Source organism: Argentina anserina, chromosome 5, assembly GCF_933775445.1.
Source record: "Argentina anserina chromosome 5, drPotAnse1.1, whole genome shotgun sequence".
Classification (NCBI taxonomy): domain Eukaryota; kingdom Viridiplantae; phylum Streptophyta; class Magnoliopsida; order Rosales; family Rosaceae; genus Argentina; species Argentina anserina.
The window spans coordinates 13277934-13304302 of NC_065876.1; the positions used below are offsets into that span (position 1 = coordinate 13277934).

Below are 26369 nucleotides of genomic sequence, written 5' to 3' on the forward strand. Positions count from 1 at the left end.
GACATCGAATGATTAAAATACTTGAACTCGATAAGATTAATACAGATCTACAATCCTTGAGCTCAATCAGATTGTCCTATGTGACAAATTGCGCTGCCACAGTGCATAATTGTGAAGTCATTTAATGTGAATAAGTACCCTTATTGCATATGAGCAACCAATTATAGTCCGCTATGTTAAAATCTTGACAGACGATCTCTAATCCACTAAATTGGCAGAATGTCACTTTGATGAGACAATTTTATAATCGTTAAGGGGAGACAAGAGCAAAGAATGTCCTAGTGAAATGACAAGAATCGTTGTGGTTTGTCCTCACTGTGTCTCATCTTAATCCCCACAAATCCCATTATCGCACAGTGACGAGATCACATATTTCAGCTGCAAACATGCTTGCAAAGTTTTATGTCCTAAGAAGAGGACATGACGCCATCCAGGAAGAATTAGACATTGCATCGACATCATAAAAGGTGGCATAGTGATGCCATAAAGTGGCATAAATGGTGCCACAGACTGTGGCTTTCCAAGGAAGACGGGGTTACAACTTTAAGTCAATATATACTCGATTAAAGGAAAAAAAAACGAGTTTGGCACAATCAGATCCATTGATCCATAATCTCAAATCTGTCTCATGAGAATTTCCTGAATTTTGGTTATCACTAGGGGACACCTTAGATGTTAGAACAAATCCTTGAAAATATAGAGATTTTTACAAATACAAACCACATGAGGACGTAGGATATTGAGTCTTAATATTGAACCATACTTCATTGAGAAATACGAACGTAGTAATTTTGCCTAATAGAAAGAAACGATCCAGTATGAACCAATATTTACTAACAAAGAGATAGGTATTTGGGCAGGTGAAGCCCACACCGTAAGTATAAATCCTATTATATGTCTTTTATTAGGATGTGTAATGAGAAAAGAAGAGTTTAGACTCACTTTATAGCGCAATGTCTCTCACTAACGCACTGGAATCGACTACGAGGAGATATTTATTTGTAATGGACCACAAAGAAATATTCTTGTAACGGATGTCAATGCACTCCACTACCTTATTAGTTTGGTAGTTTCCGAAAAACTAACAAAAGTAGCTTATGAATGTGGTAATAAGATATACATAAATGTCCTAGAACATACTTCATTCACCCAAGAAATGACTCTAGACCACAGAGCTAAGTTATAAAAGGAATTGAAACGTTCACGAAGTAAATACTTGATTTTGAATAGGGATTGGATGAAGTATGTCATTGCGTATTCAATATGGATACGCACAGACTTTTAATGAACTAAAAAGATGTCGCTAGGTATTGCAAATCCTAAGTCTAGAATGAAAATGATCTTTGGGAAGACACAGTCTCGAAATTGATCTCAAGGACTATAATATTGATGATTAACTATCAATCGGCTTCAGGCACTCCCATGATCAATCAAAGTATTTAAAAATAGATATGTTTTCGTCTAAATGGAAGAGGATGAATAAGTGTTGGGAAATGAGACTTCCTATACAAGTGCAAAGACGCATTAGTGCACTTAACACAATATGTTTGACTCGACCTCTCATCGTTGTATAGTTCTGCGCCCATGCAATAGCGATACCTAAAGGTTTAGGCTTATTTAGTCTCTATACAAAAAAAAAACGACATGATGAGAATGATCACTATACACGTTGTCGTCAAATATGCGTAAAGAAATACGTACAAAATATAATGCATAAATATACAAAAGTTATCAAATATCTCATGATTAATGTAAAGATCGGGATGATGTACATACATCTGAGGGAGTCTAGCACATATATATTATTCTCAATTTTAATAGGTGCGTTGTACTCTTTTTCCCCTCCGCCAAGGTTTTATTTTCACCCAATGGGTTTTTATTACTGGGTAAGGTTTTTAATGAGGCAACACCTTATGCATCATTGTACCATTAACTTGGCACAAGGGGGAGTGTTGAAGGAAAAACACGTTATGTGCCTTCGTCAATGTAACAGACAACTGGTGATTAAGTGATTAGCATTCTATAAGTATTGTGTAACGTTTAGTCATTATTGTCATCATAATATACGATGTAATTACTATTGTAATACTCTCTCTATACAAAGAGATTAAGCAATAAGATGAGTAGACCAATTCTATTTTGAGAAGTTTTAAATATACACCCATAAACTCTTAATACACGCCCCTATTATTCAATAATTTAAATAAGATTTCACATGTATGTCAAATGACCAAAATAAGTACATGAAATAATTCTTAAAAAACAAATTAAATTATCAAAAAAGAGAGGGATTTATTTTTGAAAGAAATTAAATTAAGAAAATTTATAGGAAAATTTAAATATATTTTGATAGAAAATTAAGTGGGAGATCAAACAATCAATTCATTCCTTAAATTTTCACCGAAAAAAAGATCATTTCTATTTTTAGAGTCCCAAATAAAGTAATTCATGAAAAAGAATTATGATTTTTCATTTTATTAAATTTTATCTTCATACATTCTTTAAAAAGAAATGTTCATCTTCTTCAAACAATCAATTCATCTCTATATATAGTCTCTACCTAGAGTGAAGCTTCACTATGAAATTAAATAGTGAAGTTTCAATTTTAGCACACTTTTCGGTCAAATTTTTTCACCATAAGTACTTTAATATTTAGGTATGTTATTCAAGATCATCTCTACAAAATTTCATCCAATTCGAACATCGCTAAGGTATTGAAATTAGATTAAATCAATGAATGAATTAAAATTGTTCAACATGAACCGTTCGTGTAAATCTCAATTTTAAAAGCTTAAACCATTGTCAAATTAGATGAAACTTTGTAGAGATGATCTTGAATAGCATACCGAAATATTGAATCACTTATGGTGAAAAAATTGACCGAAAAGTGTGCCAAAATTGAAACTTAACTCTGCATAGGAACTATATATATATTCTTCATTCCGTTAATCTTTTTTATGGTTAAAGAATTTAAAAAGAACAATTGTGATCTATAATGTTTTGTAAGAACAATTCTTGTTTGATATGAACATCTAGAATATGTCAATATATATATATATTAATATACTAATCACACTAAAAAGTAGCCTTGTATAGCCAAATAATGAGGTATTTTGTGATTTTTTTTAATTCAAATGCAATTTAGGTATTTGTGGTGTATTTAATAAAAATATTGAAATATGTGGTGTATTGAGTATGAGTGTGTATTAAGAGATTTGAGGTGCGTATTTAAAATTTCTCTACTATTTTTCCTAAGACAACATTGAATAATTTTTAAATTCTTGGAACGAAGTACTACAAAATGACTTAAATGAGAACTAAAGAATCTTCTATAGACAACTAACTGAACTAAGTCCTTATTCATGATACGAAAGGGACAACTGTCCTGACAACATTTGAGCCTAATCAAGAATCAGGAACAACTTGCTAAATTAAAACAAAGCACCATCGATCAATGGTGTACCGTGTCCACGATTCCGAATTTGGTGGAATAAAAAATGTTAGAAGTAATCCTCAATTAGTTATATGGTACCACACACAATAAGGCGGATACATAAATTAGAAAACGATGAGCATAACCCCGATGAAAGAATAGAAAGCACATATCAATTTATTGCCTAGCTGGCTAGTATTGAGGTTCAGATTCAAGTTATTACGAACTGTACGTTCGTGCCCACAACATTCAATCTTTGATCGTTCAGGCAAAACAGTAAAAGTCATATATTATAAGGCACTGGATTCATCTTTCTCCATATGTCTGATGACTTAACACTGAACATCAACTTAATTCGCTTGGTAATAACTGGTAACGAAATAATCAACAGAATAGTTGTTGTACGTCATCTTCTTGGCAATGACAACCAGTGCGAAATCTAATGTGTAAGATTTGCACTCTCGTTGAACCACTGTGGAAGACATTTGCCAGACAATTGTAGCATGAGGTTACACATCCCCTCCTTTTGATAGAAATTGCAAACCTTTGCAGCCTAGCTAAATGACCAGCTTATTTGAAACTGGTGTTCCATGTTTCTGCTCAAGGAATTCCAAAACGAATGTGGTAGGAAAGGTTTATGAATTTAGAAGTTTTATTCGCCGACAGACGAAGGTTACTGAGACGTTGAAATAGGAAAGAGGATCAGAAATTGCAAACTCTATCTTTGCAGGGAAACGGATTATGAGATCAAGAATTACTGGAACGCTCAACGTACTGACAAAGATGCTGCTACATTTCAATATACCAAATACGTACACATGGATAATCATATAAACACACCAGCATCAATCCTTACAGTTTAGCTACTCAGTACCATAGTGTTATGCAACTTGGCACAATAAAATCAATTTTATCTGATGGATGAGAAAGACGAACACTTTCAAACCATCGTTCTCAACCCTCACCCGAAACTTCAAACTGACCAGCATCTGAGTATCTTTGTGAAAGAATCCCTTGCTTGTTAATTGGAAGTTGTGCAGAGAGGGAGAGACAATGAATAATCTATCTACTTACTTTCTACAATAACCACTCGCTGAGAAGGTTCCGGGGTACTTTTAGCTGCTTGCTCTGAAGCAGTGGCAAGGAACTGTAGCATTCTCACAATCTCAGTTGTGTCTTCCAAAAAGTACTTGGCCTTGCTCGGCTTCCGACCAACGGTGCATGCAAACACTTCAGCAACTGGAGAGAGAGAGTCCCTTGCACTCAATATCACTTCAAACATGTCTTCATCAGATCTGTCATCCCCAATGCAGAGGACAAAGTCTGGGAGCATTGCCTTCTGTTTCATCGTTAGGAGGAGACGTTCTGCTACAAGGCCCTTGTGGACACCCTATGGATCAGGCAACAAACACACGTTATTATATCAGGGTATGCCTCTCGGAGCATTAAGAGATAGTATAGTTCAACCTCAAAGAAGTATTTACTTAATTGTTTTATGCTTCCATAGTGACGGAATAATCATAGAAAGTTATATGAAATCGATACATGAAGGAAAGGTTGTGAACTATACTGATAGAAGTATGATAGAAGTTTCTCTTAAAAACTTTCACTGTAGACTGACAAACGATGTTCTTCATTGAAATGAATGAAAAAGCTTATGCGGAAAAGATCTAAGGACCAAACACATGTTTTCAAGCACCTCAGCAGTATAATACAGCTCAGACAGTATATAAATTTTATATTAATCAACTTAATGAATTTCCTAGGTAATGCATATTAGTTACTATCTTTTGAATCCTCTGAACATCTACAAACTCAACTGCCTACGGTTAATTGATCAACTCACCAATTTGATTGGTATGTAACTCCTGGGTAGAACGTACTCATCCATGAATTGGCTCACCTTTTCATTGTAATCAATTTTCAAGGATATCGGTTCACCCACTAGTTTATTCATTCATGACAAATCAACTTAAGGAAATCCTTCATTCTTACATTTAAGGGGTATTTCATTATACACCCAATTTTTGAAAGCTCTTTTAAAAGAAACCCACATAATTTTTTCTTCATTATACACTGAATTATTGACATTCTCTTAAATTTAAATTACAAAATGCCACTATTAAAAGCTGATTAATCAATCAACAAATTATGCTCTCATTTACTAATTTAATTATAGATTTTCATAGTCCCTTAATAATTGAAAATTTTCTTTTACTCATTATAAATTTTAAAATAATGGAACATTCTTTAATTACATACTTAGATTTCAGAAGCTTTTCAAATTTAAATCAATTCAATATCGAAATCACTTAATGGTGACACAAACTTTCCATTTTTTTGAATAATTTAAATATTCTATTTCATAGGTAGATTTCATATGAACAACAATGCAACCTACATTTTTTCCCTATCTAGTAGGTTTTTTATTTTTACTTACAACCTAATGATTAGGTATGTATCTATATGGATGTTTACATATTTTCTAGGAATTTTTATATCAACCTGTTTGTTAGGTATCTATCATTCCAAAGATCTCTTTCATACGTTGAATTTGCCATTTATACTTATATGCATGTTTCTATCTATTAGGTATCAGTAAAGAGTGAAAAAAAGAAGTTAAAACCTAAAACAAGGTTTATTGCCATACAAAGTTCATGTACAATGATACGAAAAAAATATTTGAGAAAACATATATACATACATATTACATGGATAACGACATACGTACCTTATTGGTAGATTCAAAAAATTGAAACGAACAAATTATACAAATACACAACAAGCTAGCTTGGAATTCTCTCATAGGATCTATAAAAGTTGGACTAGTGTTTGTGTTTTGAAACTTTGATATTAGCTATATAAAGAAGTTTTTCTCAAGAAAAATTTGAAATCAAATCTTTCAGCAATTTAATGTAATGAAAAATTATTAGAGAGTTTGAATTAGACATGTAAAATGAAAATTTATAAATAGATGTTACGATTAAGCAAATTAAAATGATCAAAAGGGCAAAATAGACTTGTACAAAAAGAATTTGGGTGTGGGTTTAATTTCAAATGGGGACTCCAATATTGGGTTTATCTCTAATTTTCTCTACATTTAATGCAGTTCCCCTAAAAGAACTGTCACGAGTCATCTCCCCTTTCGGAGATATATGAGACTGAATACTCCAATATTGTCTATTGATTTAAAAATTTAGTCCTGCTTATAAGTCAGAGGAATCATGACTTAATCTTTTTTATTGCATTTTCTATAACCACTAAAGAAAACATCTTTGAAATAGATTGCAACGACCACCAATACCGACAGGAGAAAAAATCGACCAACCTGAGGTTTAACTTCTACAATATGCTGGCCACTTTTGACAGAAACTGGCTCATTGGTAAGAACACTTTCCAGGTGATCCAGAAGCTCCTTGGCCTGACAGAAGCCAAAATCTGGATCTGCATACTGGTAATTCCAAACTAGAGCACTTTCTTTGGCCTCTATGTTAGAACCATCAGTTGTTTCAGTATATAACTGCATTACTGGTTCAGCAATCTGTTTCCAATCAAAATCTGGAACTGAGATGCACGTTTCCCAATCGGTGTTATGATTTGACCTGAAACCAAAACAGATTAGAAATCAACAATCAACACATAGAAGCTAAATTTTCAGATATGTTTCCCTTTTGGAACTAGGTATTACATTACACCAGATAACAGTAGCGGAGCTGATAATGACTAATTTAACTATAATGTAGCTCAACCTTCTTCTTCATCCCTAAACTTCAATTAAAAAATAATGATAAACTAAAAACTATCACAGTGGTGAACATTTATCATAATTAAAGTGTTTGAGACATCTCAAGCCTAAGGAAAGAGCATTTATCTCTACATCATTGATTGCAAAAAATAACTACATCAAACCAGCAGCTGATATGTGGTAACACTTCATTAAAGGAACAAGTACAATTAGAATTAGGACTTGGGCGCAGTACCGACGCATGTTACCGATACTTTGTGATGTTTTTAGCATTCAAGTGTCTTTGATTGAGTAGAGAATACGCCAACCTGAACCAAATAACTTAACATTGTGACTTGATCAGTACGATATAGCGAAATAGTCTTGGTTTTGAACAATTTGGAATCTGGTTTTGTCTGGTACAACATCTATCAGGACTCTTCATGTTTTCATCCCGAGGCCTGCCTAGATATCACATGCATAGATTGAATTCTCCTGGAAGGAGACTATTCCAATTCCAGAGAAGTAAAGACATTTGTTAATCATCCTATTTCATTTCTTCTTTCAACCCTTCTATGTTATGTGTGACTCTTGTTGATCATATATAACTCCATCTTTAACTGCAGACACAAGCTGTCACAGTTCATCTGTTTTCATACTACAACAAAGTATAAGCTTTGACCGTCACTACTGAAAACCAAAGTATCCAAGACTACTTTAATCTTAAATGCTCAAAGGATCTAATAGTAATTCACTTCACGAGGAACTTTCATACAGGGAAACAAGTCATCCTCCTATTTTAGTGATTTTAAAAGAGATATGGACAGCATAAAGTCTGTAGTTTATGTGCCCTTCTTCTTTCCCTTCCTTCTGTCACTTAATTACTATTGATACAAAAGCACAAATAGAAAAAAGATAAATTTCTTTACTAGTGAGGAAAGAAAGAGACACCACGAATTAAGGTGCATGTGTGTGGAACAGCATCAGCAATTAGCAAGGGATCCAAAGACCCCCAGAAGATAAACAAAAAGATCAGAAATGTAACCTACGTCAACAAATTAAATGTATGATCACATTTCTCTGATTGATGGGGTATAATAACAAGAAAAGCCACGGTTACAAGGGCACATACCTCACAAAATAACCATGCTCTGCTGCAATCCCAAGCTTCCCACAAGAAGAAAACCATTCAGCTAAAGTCTTCCTCTCTTTCCCACTAACAAGAAATACAACATTCTTCGGATCATTGCACAGACTGCTCAAGATTCCTATAGCCTCTGTGTTAGGTGTGGTAATAATTGAACCCAGCGGCATCATAGCGCCATCATAATCTAAGAGAATCGCTCGACATTTTGTCCTCTTGTAAGCTGAAACAATGTGCTCAACTGAAAGCTTTCTGAAATTAGGATCCAGAGCAATTACTCTAAATCCTAAACCAAAACCAATTCCCCAGCATCTCCTCCTCATATGGTCCCTACATGACCTCTCAAGATCCTGCAAGAAGCTGCGTGCCCAATATGCAACGTCATGTGTACTAACGTACCTGTAATGCTTCTCATGCCGCAACTGTTTTTCTCCTTCTGGAATTATAAGAGCAGAATCCATAGCTTCAGCTACAGAATCAATGTTCCATGGATTAACTCGAATTGCCCCACTTAGTGATGGAGAACACCCAATAAACTCAGAAACCACAAGCATGCTTTTCTTTGGGGTTGTTGGAGTTAGTCCTAAAGTCTCATTCAGCTTCTCATTTCCTTGGCGGCATATTATGTACTCATAGGGTATAAGATTCATCCCGTCCCTCACTGCTGTAACAAGACAACACTCTGCAACAACATAATAAGCAATCCGTTCATAAAACTGAAGTGGGGTATCGATCAAGACCACTGGGCTGTATCCTTGCTTCCCAAATGTCTCATTGATCCTCTTGACTGTGGCATCAGTTTCTAACTGGACCTCCAGGACATCTTTCCCCCGGCCCCTTGCTGGGTTAGCAATTTGAATAAGAACAACTTTACCCCTCTTATCAGGATGTTGTATGAGCAATTGCTCCCAAGCCAAAAGTTTCAAGCTAATTCCCTTAAAGATGTCCATGTCATCGACCCCTAGTAAAACAGTTTTTCCCATAAACTGATCTTGCAGCTCAGCAACCTTAGATACAGTCTCTGGAAGATTCAGCACAGATTGAAGCTGGCCTATATGTATCCCGACAGGAAGAATCTTAATGCTTACTGTGCGGCCATAATACTCGAGCCCAATGTATCCCCGCTTTGATTGATATGAGAGGCCAAGCATTCTACTACAACATGAAAGGAAGTGCCTAGCATAATCAAAAGTATGGAAACCAATGAGGTCAGAGTTTAGAAGTGCTCTTAGAAGCTCATCCCTTACTGGAAGTGTCCTGTATATCTCAGACGAAGGGAATGGACTATGGAGAAAGAAACCAAGCTTCAGCCTATTAAACCTCTTCCTCAAGAATGTTGGCAAAACCATCAAATGGTAGTCATGAACCCACACATAATCTTCATCAGGGCTAATCACTTCCATCACTTTGTCTGCAAATATCTTGTTCACAGAAACATAAGCATGCCACAGAGATCGATCAAACCTTCCACCAAGATCTGGTGATAGAGGAAGCATGTAGTGAAACAAAGGCCATAAATGCTGCTTACAGAAACCATGATAAAATTTACTGAAAAGGTCCGGAGGGAGAAATGCAGGAACACATTTAAAGGTGTCCAGCAATGTTTGAGCTACATCATCTTGCTCACTTGGGTCGATTTCTTCTTTCAGACAACCAATATAGATAACTTCAACATCTTCGCCAAGGCCATCTTTGAGTTGCAAGAGTAGTGAATCCTCATCCCAGCAAAAGCACCATTTCCCATCATCGCTTTGATGTGCCCGAAGTGGAAGCTGATTCCCCACTATGATCGTCCTGTCTTGAGAAATGGACAAAGGAGCATCAAAGCCTACACTATTGTTACTGGTATCATCATCTAGCTCAGACAAAACTCCAGCAACAGTAGCCACTCGCGGGAACCTCTTCTTCTCACGGCCAAAAGTTAGGGAATCACCAGAAGTAAGGTCTAGCAAGTTGGAATAAGATCTTGACACCATTGGGAGGACGAATCACAAAAAAATTTCAGTACTTGAAATTGAAACAGAACTTTTGTTGCCTCCTCCCGGTCAATAATTTCTATAAACAAATGCCAATTCCAATTAGAAAAGAATCACATAAACGCAAGTATACTTAAAATCTCGATACAAACTCACTAAAGTTGCATTGAGATTATGAACAAAGTTAATGATCTAATTTTTACTCTAAAAAGTCTTAAACTCACACAAAAGCTGAACAGTCTCGTGAAACAAAGAAACTTTGCTATGATACTCCTTTAGCTCTTAACTCAAAAAAGAATCAACAGTTACAATCACAAGACAACTACTGAGATCTTACACTCGACCATGATTCGAACAAACAACAGTAACATCAAGATACGAAATCTGAAAAAGAAAATTCCATCTAACATCCAAATAATTACCAGATTTCAGATTTTCCCAGAAACTAAATCTGAAAAAGAAAATTACATCTGACGTGCAAATAATTACCTCCAGACCGCAGTCATATAGCAACCCAGAATCTTGAGAATAATCAATCTACACCGCAAAATCCATCAAAGTAGCATAAGTAATCAGAATGCATACTCAACTTACTTCCGTTTCACAGAAAAAGTAAAACAATCGAGACAGAGAATCACTCCACTAAGCAAGTAAATATCAAATGATGCAGAGCATCACACAAGTGGAAAGTGAACAGCAGAACACAAAAAATTGGCATGCAACATGGAACAAGAGAATAATTGACCATGAAGAAAACGAAGCTTTAATAATCATTTCAGGAGAGAAAGTGAGTGAAAGACTCACCCTTGAAGTCAGATATGAGCGACGGTGCAAACTGAGCCACCAAAGATTCTATATTTCTTACTCTACGAGACTATGACAATGACATTTGGGAAAAAGAATCCTCCTTTACTTTACTTTCTTTACAAATATTTTCCCAAGATGAGGTTGGGGTGCTCATTGTGGGTTTCCTGTGACCACTAATTTCTGTTTCGAATCGACAACAAAACAAATGGGGATGTCTTTATACATGGAATTAGATGCTCTCCCCTTCACTCTCACTCTCTCTCTCAATCTCTCTCACTCAGTGATTGAGTAATGCTATGATGAACAGAGAACAGTCCGCACCAACTACATTTGTTTTTTTTCCTCTTTTTTGGGCCAGTTAAGTAATTCTGAATTATGGTTTAACTTGTTTGGTCTGAGTTAATGGGTAACTACTTACTTAACTGTCAAACCAGAAGAGAAGCGGGGGTTCACTACATGCACAACTGATAATTTATGTCTGCATGATTACAAGAAAGAAAGTTAGCTCGGAGAGACGTACATAGCATTTATATTTTATACAAACACTATAGCATAAAGTTTCAATCTTTTAATGTGATAAGGTTGCATTAAACAGTTTTGTTCGGGTGGTGTGGTCGACAGTGTAGTCCAAAGATTACTCAAGGGGCAGCCGGGCCTTAGTAAATTTTAAAAAATAGCGAGCCGAGCTAAGTTGGGTATTTTTATAAATTTAAAGATCTAAACCCGCCCATTTAAGGCGGATTTTGCGAATTTAGTTAGAAAAAAAATATAATACTCTAATTTAAGGGTTTGAAACAATAATATAATTATTATAAAACATCCTAAAAAAAAGTCACAAATAAATTCTAATTTCGAAATAATGTCGATCGACACCAATAAATGTGATAGATATATATATTAAGAGACCATGTAAAAATTTCATCCGTTTTGAACATGATTTGACCATCTGTACCTACGGTCAACAAAAAAAAAGCGTTTTCACATAATAAAACCCCATTAACCGGGGCTTTGCCAAATATATTTTTTTATTGCGACCGCGCACGATAGGTAACAAAAATTATGTAATTTAAGATATGTAAACGGCTTTCGGTGTTCGCATATTTGTAATAGGTCTTCCCTTAGAGCATATTAGTGGTGTTTTCGATTTACCGAAAATTCTGACGGTTAAACGAGGTCCGAATTGGATGAAATTTTAAAATGATCACTAATTATATATATTGATCACATCGGATGGTGTTGATCAATTTCGAGAAGTTTCCTTCATATAGTTGTTTCATAATGTGATAGTTTTATTATAAACCTAATATAAAGGTTATAATACATTAGTGGATACTTCGGCGATTGACAACTCCAATTCGAAAATATGGTCGATTGACACCAGTAGATGTGATCGGTATATATATTTAGAGAGCCCGTAAAAATTTCATCCGTTTTGGACATGGTATGACCGTTTGTACCAACGGTCAACTAAAAAAAATGTGTTTTGACATATTAAAACCTCATTGACAGAGGCTTTGCCAAATAGATTTCTTTAGTTTTACCACGCACGATAGGTAACAAAAATTAGATGATTTCAGATATATAAACGGCTTTCGACATTCGCATATTTTTGTAATAGGTCCTCCCTTAGGGCATATTAGTGGTCTTTTCAATTTACCGAAAATTTGACGGTCAAACGAAGTCTGAATTGGATGAAATTTTTACAAGGTTACTAAATATATATACCGATCACATCGGCTGGTGCCGATCGATCCCAAGAAGTGTCATATAGTCGCTTCATAATGCGATAGTTTTATTATAAACCTAATATAAAGGTTATGATATATTAGTAGACACTTCGGCGATCAAGAATTCCAATTCGAAATATGGTCGATCGACACCAGCAGATGTGATCAGTGTATATATTTAGGGAACCCGTAAAAATTTCGTCCGTTTTGGATATTGTTTGACCGTCCGTACCTACAGTCAACAAAAAAAAGCGGTTTGACATATTAAAATCCTCATTGACCGGGGCTTTGTCAAATAAGTTTCCTTGGTGCGACCGCACAAAATCGGTGACAAAAATTAGGTAATTTCATATATGCAAACGACTTTCGATATTCGCATTTTGGTAATGGGTATTTCCGTATGACATATTAGTGTTGTTTTCGGTTCACCGGTAATTCCAACGGTCAAACGAGGTCCGAATTGGAAATTTTTATAGGGTCACTAAATATATATACCGATCAAATTTAAGTTTATTTTGGTTTTGTTTTATTTTTAACCCATGAGCTTTTAGGGTTTTGTTCGTAGTTGTCCTCAGGTTTGTTTTACCATTATAAAAGCATCCTTAACCTATGCCGGATTAAGCAATCATATTAGTATTCAATCAAAATTGAGAGCTTTATCTTTTTTTTGTTTTTTTATTGAATATGAATAACTTCATTAGCATCAAGCTAATAACAGTTAACTATTGTTAAGTTAAGTAGAAGCAAGCTCCAATATATCGTACAAGAACAAGCTCATTATCTCTACAAACTAAGAACACAATATACCAAAAACCAATAAACAGTTCAAACAACTAAAACTACTTCAAAAAAGCGATAACCTATTGCGTGAGATAGAACTGAGAACTTGATCATCAAATGTGACCTTGATGGTGTACCTTTCAGACCAGAAACGAGGAAAACCCTACCTCACACATATATAGGATCTTCCCTTGTTCAAAAGGGATCTTTCTTGCTCCATCCAAAACCCAAGACCGGCCTTGTCTATTGAAAAGAGAGGATGAAACCCAAAGACTTAGGTCTCCAAGCCACACTACTGTAACCCTAAGACTGGGCCCAAAAGGCCACCTTTCACCTCCCGTTCAACATACCCAACCGGTGCAGAGCTTTCGAGGGAAGTTTGTCGTCGCTCGGCTAATCAGGCAGTTGGCTAGATCAAGGACTCATAACTTTGGCTCCTCTAAAGGACGTTAAAATTGATACCAACTCACCCAAGCTCTACCACCTTTGTTGACGCTGGATCAAGGGGTGAGAGAACCACCCGGTAGCCTTGAGATTACCGTCGCCTTCGATCTAGAACTCTTGCTTGCCGTCGAAGAAGCCACACAATGTTGTCACTGCCTAACCTTGAAGACGCGGCCTAAATCTACAACCTCTTTTGATTAATTGATGCGCTGCATAACACTGAACATGGTTTTACTTAGATAATTGACCACTAGTTTGAGATTTGTTCTATGATTGGCCTTGTTGACCATTTTATTATATGCTTATTTATGATGGACATGTAGTGAAAATCTTCTTTGACTTGAAAAAAAAATCAACAAACAAGAAAAAGAGAATATTATATCCAAATTTTTGTGTGAATTTAAATCTCTATTTAGCCTGGAACTCCTCGTTCCTATAACTTAGATGAAACTCATATAAGATATTGTGAGCATATCGTAAAAATCAAAATCGGAGCATTAGACACACGGTGTCTAACTAATTCGAAAATAGATTCATATTCCTCGTCTTGAAAGCTACAAAGTGGTTTGGAGTTATAAAAATTGACATGTTTGTTGAGTGACATGCGAAAATTGATCAAGCAAGTAAAAAACTATAACTAGATGGAGTATTGTTCAACATTGATATTACACCTACTCGATGATGAATTGAACACAAGAAACATATATGATTACTCTAGCATTCTAGAATGCTGGTGATTTTTAAAGGAAGATGATGTATGTACTTCAAAAGCAACTCCCATCTAAGAATCATGAGAAGCCATTTCAGTGGTCAATTAACATTTCCATCACTATCAAATGATGAATTCGTAGTAGATGCTTGCCATCCCTCCATTGAATAGAATAACACTAGTGTTCAATGACGGATCCTAGGTCACAATATTGGGGATGCTTAAACTTCTCAATAAAAAAAGTAGAGAAGAATTTTAATAGTGCGAGATAATTTTATTAATCGAAATCAAAATTTATGCACAAAATTAATGTAAGTTTGTCACACATACTAAATTTTTGTCGCATATTAGTTGATGAATATTCGATCTCTCTAATCACCTCCTCATTATCTAAGATTCAACATTCTCTTTTTCAATATAAATTGACCAATGAACACTGAATTGAAAGTTGCAGTTGATCATAAAAATTTAGAGAAGATATGGAAAAATAAATTTGAATATTTTAACTTCCAAACTCTACATTTATCATAAAATCATGAAGTAATTTGATTTGAACACTTTTGGTTTGGCTCAATATTTTACATAATAGTATAATATATATAATCTTTGAAAACGTACAATGGTAGTAGTGGCAAAGCGTATTGTAGCCTTGTTGGCTGAGGAGCGTGTGAGTGACCGAGGGGGGCCACACTATTGAGTTTGTGGAAGAAGTGTGAAGTTGAGGAAAGGAAGTCAAATTGTAGTCTAGGAGATTTGGGTATGCTTTTGTAAACCCACGCTAAAGAAACAAAGTTTTAAATACCTATTTTTTTCCTTTTGTCTTAGAATGGGAATGCTTGAGACACTCCATGGACAAAGTAGATCTGCCTCTGCTAGTGTTGGGAGGTATTCGACATGTTAAAAGCATTGTTATAGTTTGTAACAAACATATATGTTGAAGGCTGGTAAAATAAGAATTGCATAAGCTAATTATACGGAGGAAGAAAAATTATAAACTAGAAATGAAATAATAAGAAGGATGAAAATAGAGGTGGAAAATGGGCTGGGTCGGGCCGACCCATTTTAAACAGGTCAAAACTGTACTCGTTCCGTGCTCTGTATTGGGTAGACCCATTTGCTTAAATATTAAGCCCATGGCCGTGCTGGGCCAAAAAGCGGGCTGACCCGGCCCATTAGTATTATATGATACAATAAAAATAAAAATATTATGTACTTAGAATATTCATTTTATATAACTATTTAGAATAGTTAAATACATAAAATACTACAACATATTTCATAATCTTATTTCTAAAATGTTACGTATGTCAAAATAATAATGTTTTCTTCACTACTTTGATAATATTTGTAACATATTGTAGTTAAAATAATGAAATAATCAAGAAATTTTAATTAAAAAAAATCTAATATTCAAGTCTAATAATGATAATTGTTTAAATATTTATATAAATAATATAAAATTAAATGTTTAACTGGCCGACCCATGAATTTATCATGTTTAGGCCGTGCTAGGCCGGACCCATGGGCTAAAATATCTCGACCCGGCTCGGTCCGGTTCATTACAATAACGAACTCGAGTCGTGCCAGACTGATTTTTAACGAGCCGGGCCTGGGCCAAGCTCAGACTTTTGGCCCCATTTGCCATCTCTAGATGGATATGTTTAACATGAAGGCATGCACTGAGCTCCAACATATTTAGATCACATTTTATGAAAAACACTCGACTATATTGCTCTAATAAATTAATTAACATGATACTAGCCTCTTTACATGCCTTATGTGGTGCTAATTTACTTTCAAAAAAATTAATAAAAGAAGAAAAATGATAGAGGGGTTGTGATTAGAGGTAGTGGGCAAGTGGGAGGAATTTATCCATTTTTTTAATTTTTGAATAATTTTATTTTGTTTAATTACAATTCTATCCATTGTTTAATATATATATTTTAATAATTTTGGAATTTTAATCCATAATAGGTAATTATGGTTTTTTTCTAATTTGGTAGTTCCATATGAGGAATTGCTTTAATTAATAAAGATATAATAATTAAGTGTGCTATTTAAAAAAAAAGAGGAAAATAGCATGTAAAAAAAAACTTGTACGTTTTAGCCTCGCTTTGTTTTGATTATTGAATTGCTAAAGAATGCAACAATTGATAGTCAAGATGATTGGGGAGAGACATGACGTCTAGTTTTCCTATTAGTAAATTTTATTTCAGTTTAAGGATCAATAAGGAAAGAGAAAAAAAGAAAGAAAGATGAGTGAATATTCTAAGCCAATCTGATGACTTTGTCCGTCTCAGTGGCGGACCTACATGAGAGCTAACACAGCTCTAGCCCGGTAAATTTTGAGAGACCACGTTGAAAAAAAACAGAAAAGTCGGGTAAATTTAGAGAGAGAGCAGACCCAAGAGAATTTTATGGGGGTATTTTATTCACTTACCTAAAAACTGCCAGATAAAATTTAGACATTGGGTCCGCCTCTGGTCCGTCTAACCCTGAGTTTATTTTGTTACACACCAATTTAGCACACAATGGGTATAATTTTCATAAAAATTATAGTCATGTAGATTTGGAAATTTGTGCTTAACACATGGTACTATAAATCCGCTTAGAACATCTCTAACAATGTAAAGTTGCACTATGTCTTTGATTCGGTAAACTAAATTCCATTTTTTAAACAACTTAGTAAGGAAAAAAGAAAGAAAGAAAGAGAAGAGTGAGAACTAGAATGACGGAAGTGAATAGTGTAGCTTGAAAAAAAAACCAAATAACAAACCAAGTAACCCCGAACACATGAAATGAAATAATGAAAAGCAAAGTACGTAAGCCTGAAAACCACAGCCACAATTTTCGATCCCTGTGGGAACCAAATTGTCCCAAGGCCGACACCCACAAAGTGAACCAAAGACGTGGCCGCCAACGACTCGTCGTTTCAATTCAGCTATAAACACCTCTGACCTCCCTCTACCTCTCTCTCAACTTCTTCACACCTCAAAATCACATAACCCCCTTAAAAACAGGAAGCCCAGTTCCCCCATTTTCCTTGTTTACTTCTCTCTCAATTTCAGACCTCCCCATAGTCTTGCATAGTCAAAAACTGCAGGACTTCCCATAAAGTTACTATCTTTGCATCTTTCTCTCCTTATCTGTTAATGGGTTCTGAAGATTTTGCTTAGTTGCGTTGTGTTTATGTTCTCAACTATGGAAGAAAGCAGCCCATTAAAGCGAACAGCAAGTCTCAATTCCTAGGGGTAGTAATTTGCTCCTTCTATTATCCTGTCCCTTAAAGTTTTGATTTTTTTGCTACTTACATTCTTGCATGTGTGGAATTGGGTCATTTTGCATGTGTTCTTGCTAGCAGTTTACTTGGTATGGTGGAGAATTCTGTGGGATTTTGGTTGCACATTATGTCTGATTGATTGTTTTTGGGACTGGTTGAATCTGATGGTCATGAGATCTAGTGTTCTTAGTTCTTACCTTTTAGCTGTTACTTTAGACAATCTAGAAGTTTGGTTGTTTGTGTTACTGGTTAGTTTGTGTTCCTGGTACTGAATCAAATCTCGGTCGTATGTCAAATTAAGGCGCAAAGAGGAGCCTTTTCTACTGTAGAGTCTAGACTATGGTTTAAGGGACACTCGATATGCTGAAGAGGTGTCTCTATTTGTATGTGTGTTTATGACAGTATGAGCGGTCTAGAGAGAAAGAGAGGGATTGGGATTATAGAGTTTCCACAATATGCATAGGTAACTGTTCAACGATCTCTTTTTAAATTGCAGATTGTGTATCCTTGCATTGCCCTTATGCCTCCAATTGATTATATATCATGAGAAATGATTGGCATCAAAGCCATTATGGAACCTGACAAATTTATTTATGTTGTCATGTTTATTTCCTCTTGCATATATGTCATCCTTGGTCAACTCTTGTTGTCAATCATCAGATGTTAATTTTAGACTAGAAATGAATTCCTTGTCTACCCTTTCAATTTTAATACAAACACCGCTTCCTGGAGATAGCATTACGTGAAAAAGTAATTTCAACAGTCAGCACAGGTTTCAACAGTCAGCGTTAAGCTTAGTTAGCTTAAATAGAATTTGTGCTAGAACCTCTTCTCAGAAGTAATAATTGGGAATAATTGAAAGGGTCCAGTGTCCATGGCAGGGAATTGAGAAAATGAATTATATCCTAATCATCAAAAGATGGAATGCATGGGAATTATGTGTAGAGATTCAACAAGTGAGAAGGGCAAACTTCTTTCACATTCTGAAAATTATGCATTTTTCTCAAAGGTAAACTGAGGTGCGTGCCTGACTTGCTCCGAGGCGACCAGGATTTGCCTTGGAGCAACAAAATATACAGTCCAAAGAAGTGAGGGAAAGGCCATCACTCAAGGGGCTGAGGTGTCGCATTTTGCAGAAGCCTCAGTGCATTAATGTGTAATGTCGGAGGTTGATTACAAGTTTCCTTTTCTTATCTTTTTTTGCCCCTCAATTTCCTCAAAATGACGTCGTTTTAATTAAATGATGCCTATTAAAACAAGAAAAATTTCTGTTGTTTCTTCCATAAGTTTAACGGCAGCACTTATAGATGCATAAATTATTTCTATTTGTATGATTGAACAATGTTTACATTCTTTCTTTAATTACTTCACTTTTTGTCTTGTTTTCTAGTAAATTCTAGACTTGGTGTTGTAATTTTCAATACAATCAATATATCCCATTTGATTCCTAACATGAGAAAGACAATAAAGAGTGAAGTACTGGAACACGCTAACCATGTTCGTGTTAACATATCTAATTTAATATATGAGGGAAATGCGGCCGTCTCAATGCCCCAAGGCATATACATTGCCTTCCGTCTTCCCCTTGAAATCATTAGTTTTTTTTCTAGTTGTGTACGCCTTTAGTTACTTGGAAATAAAAAAATTATTACCACAAGAACTTGTACGGCATATAAGAAGTTACTATTAATTGAATTTAAGTTATGTATGATTTTGTGTCTTCTGTTGCTAGGGTTTATGCTCCAAGTGGCTTGCTGTCATATCTCGCACTATTTTTTAATTTTGATTTGGAGTTCCATTGTATAGAAATATTATTGTGTTCATTTATAGAATACTTATACACTCTTTCTTCCTCCTGCAAATTATAGATGACAACATCTGGACGTGCATTGCCGTGTTTTGGTTCTTAGGACATCAATTGGTTCAATCGGAAGAGATACAGTGAGATACACACCAAGAATGGAAGAGTGTTCAACCGGGGCTCTAGTGCCGGCAGTAAAAGTGGAACCAACTCTATCAAGCATGGGAGGTTCAGTGGATCCATGCAGCAGTGACATGGGTCGTCTGACAGAGGAGAAAGGAATGTCAGAGGTGGACAAGGATTTGCTATGTCCAATTTGCATGCAGATTGTAAAGGATGCATTCCTCACAGCATGCGGCCATAGCTTCTGCTATATGTGCATCATCACCCACCTTAGCAATAAGAGTGACTGCCCTTGCTGTGCCCAATCCCTCAGCAAAAACCAATTGTTCCCAAATTTCTTACTGGACAAGGTAGCCTATTAGTTTCCACTCTGTAAATATGAATATGATCACTTGGAACTTCTGTTTACTGTTATACCACATGTATTGTAGCTTCTGAAGAAGACTTCGGCTCAACAAATTTCAAAAAGTGCATCCCCTGTGGAGCATTTTCGTCAGGCATTGCAGCAGGTGAATCTGACTATCTGAATCAAGTGACATAATATAAACTTCAGTTTGTGTGTTGTATTTTGATTGTGGTACTTTTCTTTGATAGGGCTGTGAAGTGTCCATCAAGGAGCTAGACACCCTATTGGGACTCCTTGCAGAGAAGAAGAGGAAGATGGAACAAGAAGAAGCTGAGAGAAATATGCAAATTCTGCTTGACTTCTTAAATTGCCTAAGGAAGCAAAAAGTCCAAGAGCTTAATGAGGTCTAGTCATGTTTCTCGCTGTGTTATGCACTGCAATTACATAATTTTGATTGAACTGAATTATCATCGTGGCATTAACTTTTTATATTGTAGGTACAATCCCATCTTCAATATCTCAAAGAGGACATAAGTGTCGTTGAACGACGCAGAATGGACTTGTACCGTGCCAGGGATCGGTACTCTGTCCGGCTCCGGATGCTTGGAGTAGATGATACAATCAGTGGTTCAAGAAACTCATGGCCGTCCTCAATAGACAACAACACCAGTTCTCTCAGAGTGCGAGGAGGAACATCCTCTTGGAATATTCAGGGACGAAGTTTGCATAGGAATGATGCTCTAAGTGCATTAGACTCCCAGTATAAGAATCAATCGGGACTTGTTGTTGCCAGGAAAAAGCGGGTTCATGCATTGGTGCGTAAAACTTGTTTCATGTGCATGGCACGAAGTGTGTTTTAATCCTATGTTAGACACTCTAATTTAAAACTTTTTTTTAATATCCTCTTCAACAAAAAGCACCTAAATTTACACTACCAAACCTTAAAAAAAAAAAAAAACTTTCTATTGACTTGGCATGAAATTGGAATTTAGTTGTTTCATATTCATTTCTCTGTGAAAGAAAAAAAAAAGAATTTGAAGGTAAGGCATAGCGTCTCATATAATCTTATTGTTTTCTTGATTTATTCTCATTCCAACTCTGGCTGCAGTTCAATGAGCTACAAGAGTGTTACCTGCAAAAGCGACGTCAGATGAACCAACCATATTCCCAGCTAGAACGGGACAGATCTATAATACCCAGAGAAGGTTATACTGCAGGTCTTGCTGATTTTCAATCAGTGCTTACCACGTTAACACGCTACAGGTATGATCATCTGATATTGCATTTCTTCTCTCAAATATCCTTTGTAGATTGACTATATCACCATGTTTTTAATTTGTTATATTCTTATTGAACAGTCGAATGAGGGTCATTGCTGAACTTAGGCATGAAGATCTATTTCACTCGGCTAATATAGTATCAAGGTGATTATATCATTTTGCATTTCCTGTATAACTTTCCAGAATTGAATATCTTAATACATCATAAATGATTTCTGTACTGGAGAAACATTGGGAGTGATACTATTAATTGTGATGATTTCCTTTCATCAGAGACCTTGAAAATAATATCAAATAACCTCGCTTTCTCTCATATATCTTAAACTGTCATTTTTGTCTCTAACAGGCATACATTCACTTGTTCAGGTGTTGTTATTGTTATATGTGCTAAGACTTGAGAATGTGCTCATTTATCTGCTTATTCCATAGTGTACCTCATAGAATTGCCAACTTATCTTGCAGCATCGAATTTGACCGTGATTATGAGTTGTTCGCCACTGCTGGAGTTTCAAAGTGCATAAAAGTTTTCGACTTTTCCTCGGTAAGATCTTGATTTGAAGCTGTTTTACAATTAATTTAATGATAATGGCTTTCTTTTAAAAAAATGGATGTCTTCGTTATAGTGTATTAGAGAGAGAGATTGTGCTAGGAAGTACTGTGACAGATTAAAATCCAAATGATCCAGACCACATGGTAGCAAACCATGGGCCTGGCCAGTCCTGCTAACTATGTGGTGGGCATCAAATATTCTGTTTGTTTAAAGAATTTTCGATACAATCTCTTATGGTTAGAATGGTGTTTGGCTTTAGTGCCCACTGAAAGTGTTTTGTCCTTTCCTACTAACCCCTTAGTGGGCATTTGTTTTCTAAAGGTTAATTTGTTATTCTTTTTCTTGCAATCTCATGATAGGATTGTTGTGGTTTAGCGTCTTTAGCCTCTGTAAAATTGTTATTTCTTTAGTTAGCTCATATATGTGGTTCTCTAGCTTTTCCACGGGACTATTTGTTCACTTGTCCATTGTATTGCTTCTCTGGTTCAATTTAATGGAAGTTTCTATTTTACCGAAACGAAACAAGCAAAAAGATTTTATATTTTCACCTTTTAGCCAGCCCTGCAAATCTACAATATGTTATATGTCGTTGAAAACATCCAAATGTGCTTCAAGTTACTTGAAAAATGAGATTGGTTTCCCCCTTTTTTTACATTTAAGCTGAGTAAGCTCAAAGTACTTAAGCCATAAAATATTGCAGGGATTGACACAAATCTGTATGTACTTTTATCAAATCCAGTCTTTAAAATTAACCTATGAACTACTGGATATGGTTTGGCTAGATTGTAAATCCAGCTATGGGTTCTTTTGGTAGTGCAAGTGGGGACATGCTTATTTACTACAGTTTTTTGGTCTTTAACTACACAAGATTTGTTATAGCCTAGCAAATCTATCAATCACGGGCATTGGTTGTTGTCGACTGCTTTTTGGGCATTGAAACATGTTGTTCATGTGATTTAATGATATTAATATCCAGGTTGTGAATGATCCAGCTGATATGCACACTGCTGTTGTAGAGATGCCTACACGATCAAAGTTGAGTTGCTTGAGCTGGAACAAGTTTACTAAAAACCATATAGCTAGTACTGATTATGAGGGAATAGTAACCGTCTGGGATGTAGATACTCGGCAGGTAATGATTGAAATTATCATGGTTCTTTAATCAAGTAATGATACTTGTTGTGTTCTGATTATTACAAGCTGGTATCTCCTCGAATAAAATAGTCCTTAACCTTCCAACTTTGTTGAACACCCCTAAAAATGTTTTGGCAGAGTATCATGGAATATGAAGAGCATGAAAAACGTGCTTGGAGTGTTGATTATTCTTGCACAGAACCCTCGATGCTTGTATCTGGTAGTGACGATTGTAAGGTACTTTCTAAATTGTTGATATTATTCAGCTCACTCTTGCATTTACTCTTAGGCGATCTTAAAACTCTTCTTATTTAATTCCCTAATTTAGGCTAATGAACTGCTGATCTGTTTGAGTGGATTATTTTGATACCTCATGGTTCTTTCTCTTTTCAGATTTATAACTCCCAAGAAATGGATCATTATAAACTAACTATGCTGTGCTTTATTACCTGTACAATAAGCAGGTAAAGGTTTGGTGCACAAGGCAGGAAGCTAGTGTTCTTAACATTGACATGAAAGCAAACATATGTTGCGTGAAGTATAATCCGGGATCTAGCAACTGTATTGCGGTAATTATTACCAATTTATTGAATGAATCATCATTTGGACTTATCTGATCATACTTTAGCACTCTGAGGATGTGCCACTATAGCACTCTGAGGATTTGAGTGGAACAGACATTTAACACAGAAGATATTAGTCATTATGCTTGATAATTTTCTTCTTCTGGGTCGATACAACAAATTAACAAGCCTTCAGCAGGCATATATATAGTTTCATGTGTGCATGCGCATCACTATATACTGTTACATTTTGTTCCGAGGTCATTTGATGGGGTACTGTATGTTTGAGAGAACTTTATCATGGGTATTCCTGTTGACATGTGTCACCAGTGTAAAGTTACAATACCTTGTAACGTATGATTGTCCGAAAGAAAATCAAAAGGAGATCCTTTACAACAATGTCAGCACGTCCATTATTAAGATTGGGATATGCAAATTTGACCCATGCTTAGAAGTTTAGAACATGATTATGTTGAAATAGTCATACCAACTTTTCTCATATAATGTTTTCCATCAAATGATGAAGCCTTAATCTTTTGCTCTGTCAGGTTGGTTCAGCAGATCATCACATTCACTATTATGATCTAAGAAATGTGAGTCAACCACTGCATGTGTTCACTGGGCACAGGAAAGCTGTTTCCTATGTGAAATTCTTGTCAAACTATGAGCTTGCCTCGGCATCTACTGATAGCACGTTGCGATTATGGAATGTGAAGGATAATATGCCTGTAAGTGATATGGGTTCGAAGTTATTATCATGCTCGATCTATTGGCAATGCCAAAACCAAAAGAGAAAACACAGAAGACAATGAAACTATTAATGTGCTGATATTATACAAAAGGTGTAACTAACTTGAATCTTCTATTTGTATATGGTCAAAGGTTCGTACTTTTGAAGGTCACACAAACGAGAAGAACTTTGTAGGTCTTACAGTTAACAGTGAGTACATTGCATGTGGCAGCGAAACAAATGAAGTGTTTGTGTACCATAAGGTTGGTGATATTCAAATTAATTCAACTTTGCGCTCGTTATCTGGTCATTAACTAAAACTCTTGGGGTATGATTTGCAGGAAATTTCTAAAGCTGTGACTTGGCATAGATTTGGGTCACCTGATATGGAAGACACCGAAGATGAGGCGGGGTCTTACTTCATCAGTGCTGTATGTTGGAAGAATGATAGCCCTACAATGCTAACAGCTAACAGTCAGGGAACCATCAAGGTCCTGGTTCTTGCGGCGTAAACTACTGAATGAAAGTAAGATTATGATTGAAACAGCTGTTGCTGTTGCTATCGTCTAGTTACCCAAAAGTATAATTAGTTGTTTGTACATATTATGGCGGGTAAATGCTACGTTTCAGAGGCAGGTTTTGTGGATAGCTATTTGTAGGCCAATAGTAATCCAGTGTAACTAAATGCAAAATGTGGTTACTTGGTAAATTCAGAAATATCAATGGACTACATTCCAGCGGATTGACCAAAATCTGGATATGTTATCTGAGAACTTGATCGGACAATTCGGCGGATCAGTAATAGATAGCTTAACCTCTATCCCCTGGCTCCGTAGATATAGTATATAGATCAAGAAAATCATCGGTCCCCGGATGTTCTCCCCTCTAATAAGCATTGGCTGATTTATCTACTCGGTGAATTTGGTGCTTGTGTAGCCGTTCTATTACTTCTATATGCCCAACTTAAGCGTACACAAGTACGTTGGTCGGGTCATAGATTTAACAGAGGTACTAAGCTTGTTTGTTAGATGCAAAAGAGTTATATTTAAGCAAATGGCAAGTAGCAACGTTACTACCGAATTCATATTTGGGATCCAGGTTCGCCCGAGCTTTTGAAAAGTCCATGTAGTCAAACTAATTCTCACTTTGGTGGCTGCAAGGCTTATCTGGAAACATAAAGGGTTGGAAAAGTCCCTAATTGTAGCTTCCAAATTGGTGGGCAAATTGTTACTTTTCTTTCCATGGTCTAAACGACCTAGACTTAAGAACTTCAAAAATGATGATTTTCAGCACCCATTAGAGATGGTTTTCAGGGAACAAGTCAAGTGTCTCTCTAAACCTACGATTGGAGAAAGACCAAATGAGCCCGGATCATTCTTATGCTATTCTTGGCCAACACGATTTCAAAGTGATAGTATCAGTCGGGATGCAAAGTGTAATGATGAACATTATTCAACGCTAACTTGACCCTCAAAACAATATAAACAACTCATGACTATGAAATCGACACTTCAGAAGGAACATGTCCGATTATTTCACCCCTGAAAACGTGTTTGTGTAAGGCAAGTACATCAATGTGTTGGATCGATATTTTACTATTTGTACATGGTAAATACCCGTTTGACTACTCAACAAGTCAAGGAACCAAACCCCCTATTTGTAACCTAGGATTGGTCACCCCACCCACTTTGGTTTGCATTTGTGTTTTGTTTTAGTTGTTGAAAGTTTGAAACATGGACGCCGGAGGTAGTAATAACCAAGCAGAACAATCTCCGGCTCCGGTCAGAAGGTCTAGAAGAGTAGGACGGAAACACCACC

At 35.8% G+C, this 26369-nt stretch overlaps 2 protein-coding genes across 3 annotated transcripts; one reads left to right on the forward strand and one right to left on the reverse strand.

Moving 5' to 3' along the window:
• Nucleotides 1-4170: 4170 nt before the first annotated feature.
• LOC126796170 (alpha,alpha-trehalose-phosphate synthase [UDP-forming] 5) lies at nucleotides 4171-10797 on the reverse strand. The gene is made up of 4 exons (XM_050522935.1): nucleotides 10767-10797; nucleotides 8290-10356; nucleotides 6762-7035; nucleotides 4171-4823 (listed from the first exon to the last, which is right to left on the reverse strand). Exons 2-4 carry the CDS (start codon nucleotides 10275-10277, stop codon nucleotides 4500-4502), a joined length of 2586 nt encoding a protein of 861 aa, XP_050378892.1. The 5' UTR covers nucleotides 10278-10356; nucleotides 10767-10797; the 3' UTR covers nucleotides 4171-4499.
• A 6947-nt stretch (nucleotides 10798-17744) lies between these two features.
• LOC126796172 (E3 ubiquitin-protein ligase COP1) lies at nucleotides 17745-25302 on the forward strand. 2 transcript variants are annotated; one of them, XM_050522937.1, is made up of 14 exons: nucleotides 17745-17995; nucleotides 19893-20298; nucleotides 20380-20457; nucleotides 20543-20698; nucleotides 20792-21109; nucleotides 21403-21557; nucleotides 21653-21718; nucleotides 22037-22115; nucleotides 23101-23256; nucleotides 23397-23495; nucleotides 23723-23827; nucleotides 24370-24549; nucleotides 24704-24814; nucleotides 24893-25302. In XM_050522937.1, exons 2-14 carry the CDS (start codon nucleotides 19984-19986, stop codon nucleotides 25061-25063), a joined length of 1989 nt encoding a protein of 662 aa, XP_050378894.1. In that variant the 5' UTR covers nucleotides 17745-17995; nucleotides 19893-19983; the 3' UTR covers nucleotides 25064-25302. The 2 variants fall into 2 exon arrangements, with proteins under 2 accessions (XP_050378894.1, XP_050378895.1); XM_050522938.1 differs by lacking the exon at nucleotides 17745-17995 and adding an exon at nucleotides 19048-19185.
• Nucleotides 25303-26369: the final 1067 nt, after the last annotated feature.

What these genes read in the sequence shown, in the direction of transcription:
- LOC126796170 (XM_050522935.1), bottom strand. Translation starts at nt 10,277, where the DNA reads ATGGTGTCAAGATCTTATTCCAACTTGCTAGACCTTACTTCTGGTGAT. An exon ending in GAGCATGGTTATTTTGTGAG is followed by an intron (nt 7,036 to 8,289) that starts GTATGTGCCCTT and finishes TTTTGGTTTCAG; the next exon opens with GTCAAATCATAACACCGATT. An exon ending in TTGTAGAAGTTAAACCTCAG is followed by an intron (nt 4,824 to 6,761) that starts GTTGGTCGATTT and finishes CCTGATCCATAG; the next exon opens with GGTGTCCACAAGGGCCTTGT.
- LOC126796172 (XM_050522937.1), top strand. Translation starts at nt 19,984, where the DNA reads ATGGAAGAGTGTTCAACCGGGGCTCTAGTGCCGGCAGTAAAAGTGGAA. An exon ending in CTGGTAGTGACGATTGTAAG is followed by an intron (nt 23,496 to 23,722) that starts GTACTTTCTAAA and finishes TACAATAAGCAG; the next exon opens with GTAAAGGTTTGGTGCACAAG. An exon ending in ATGTGAAGGATAATATGCCT is followed by an intron (nt 24,550 to 24,703) that starts GTAAGTGATATG and finishes ATATGGTCAAAG; the next exon opens with GTTCGTACTTTTGAAGGTCA.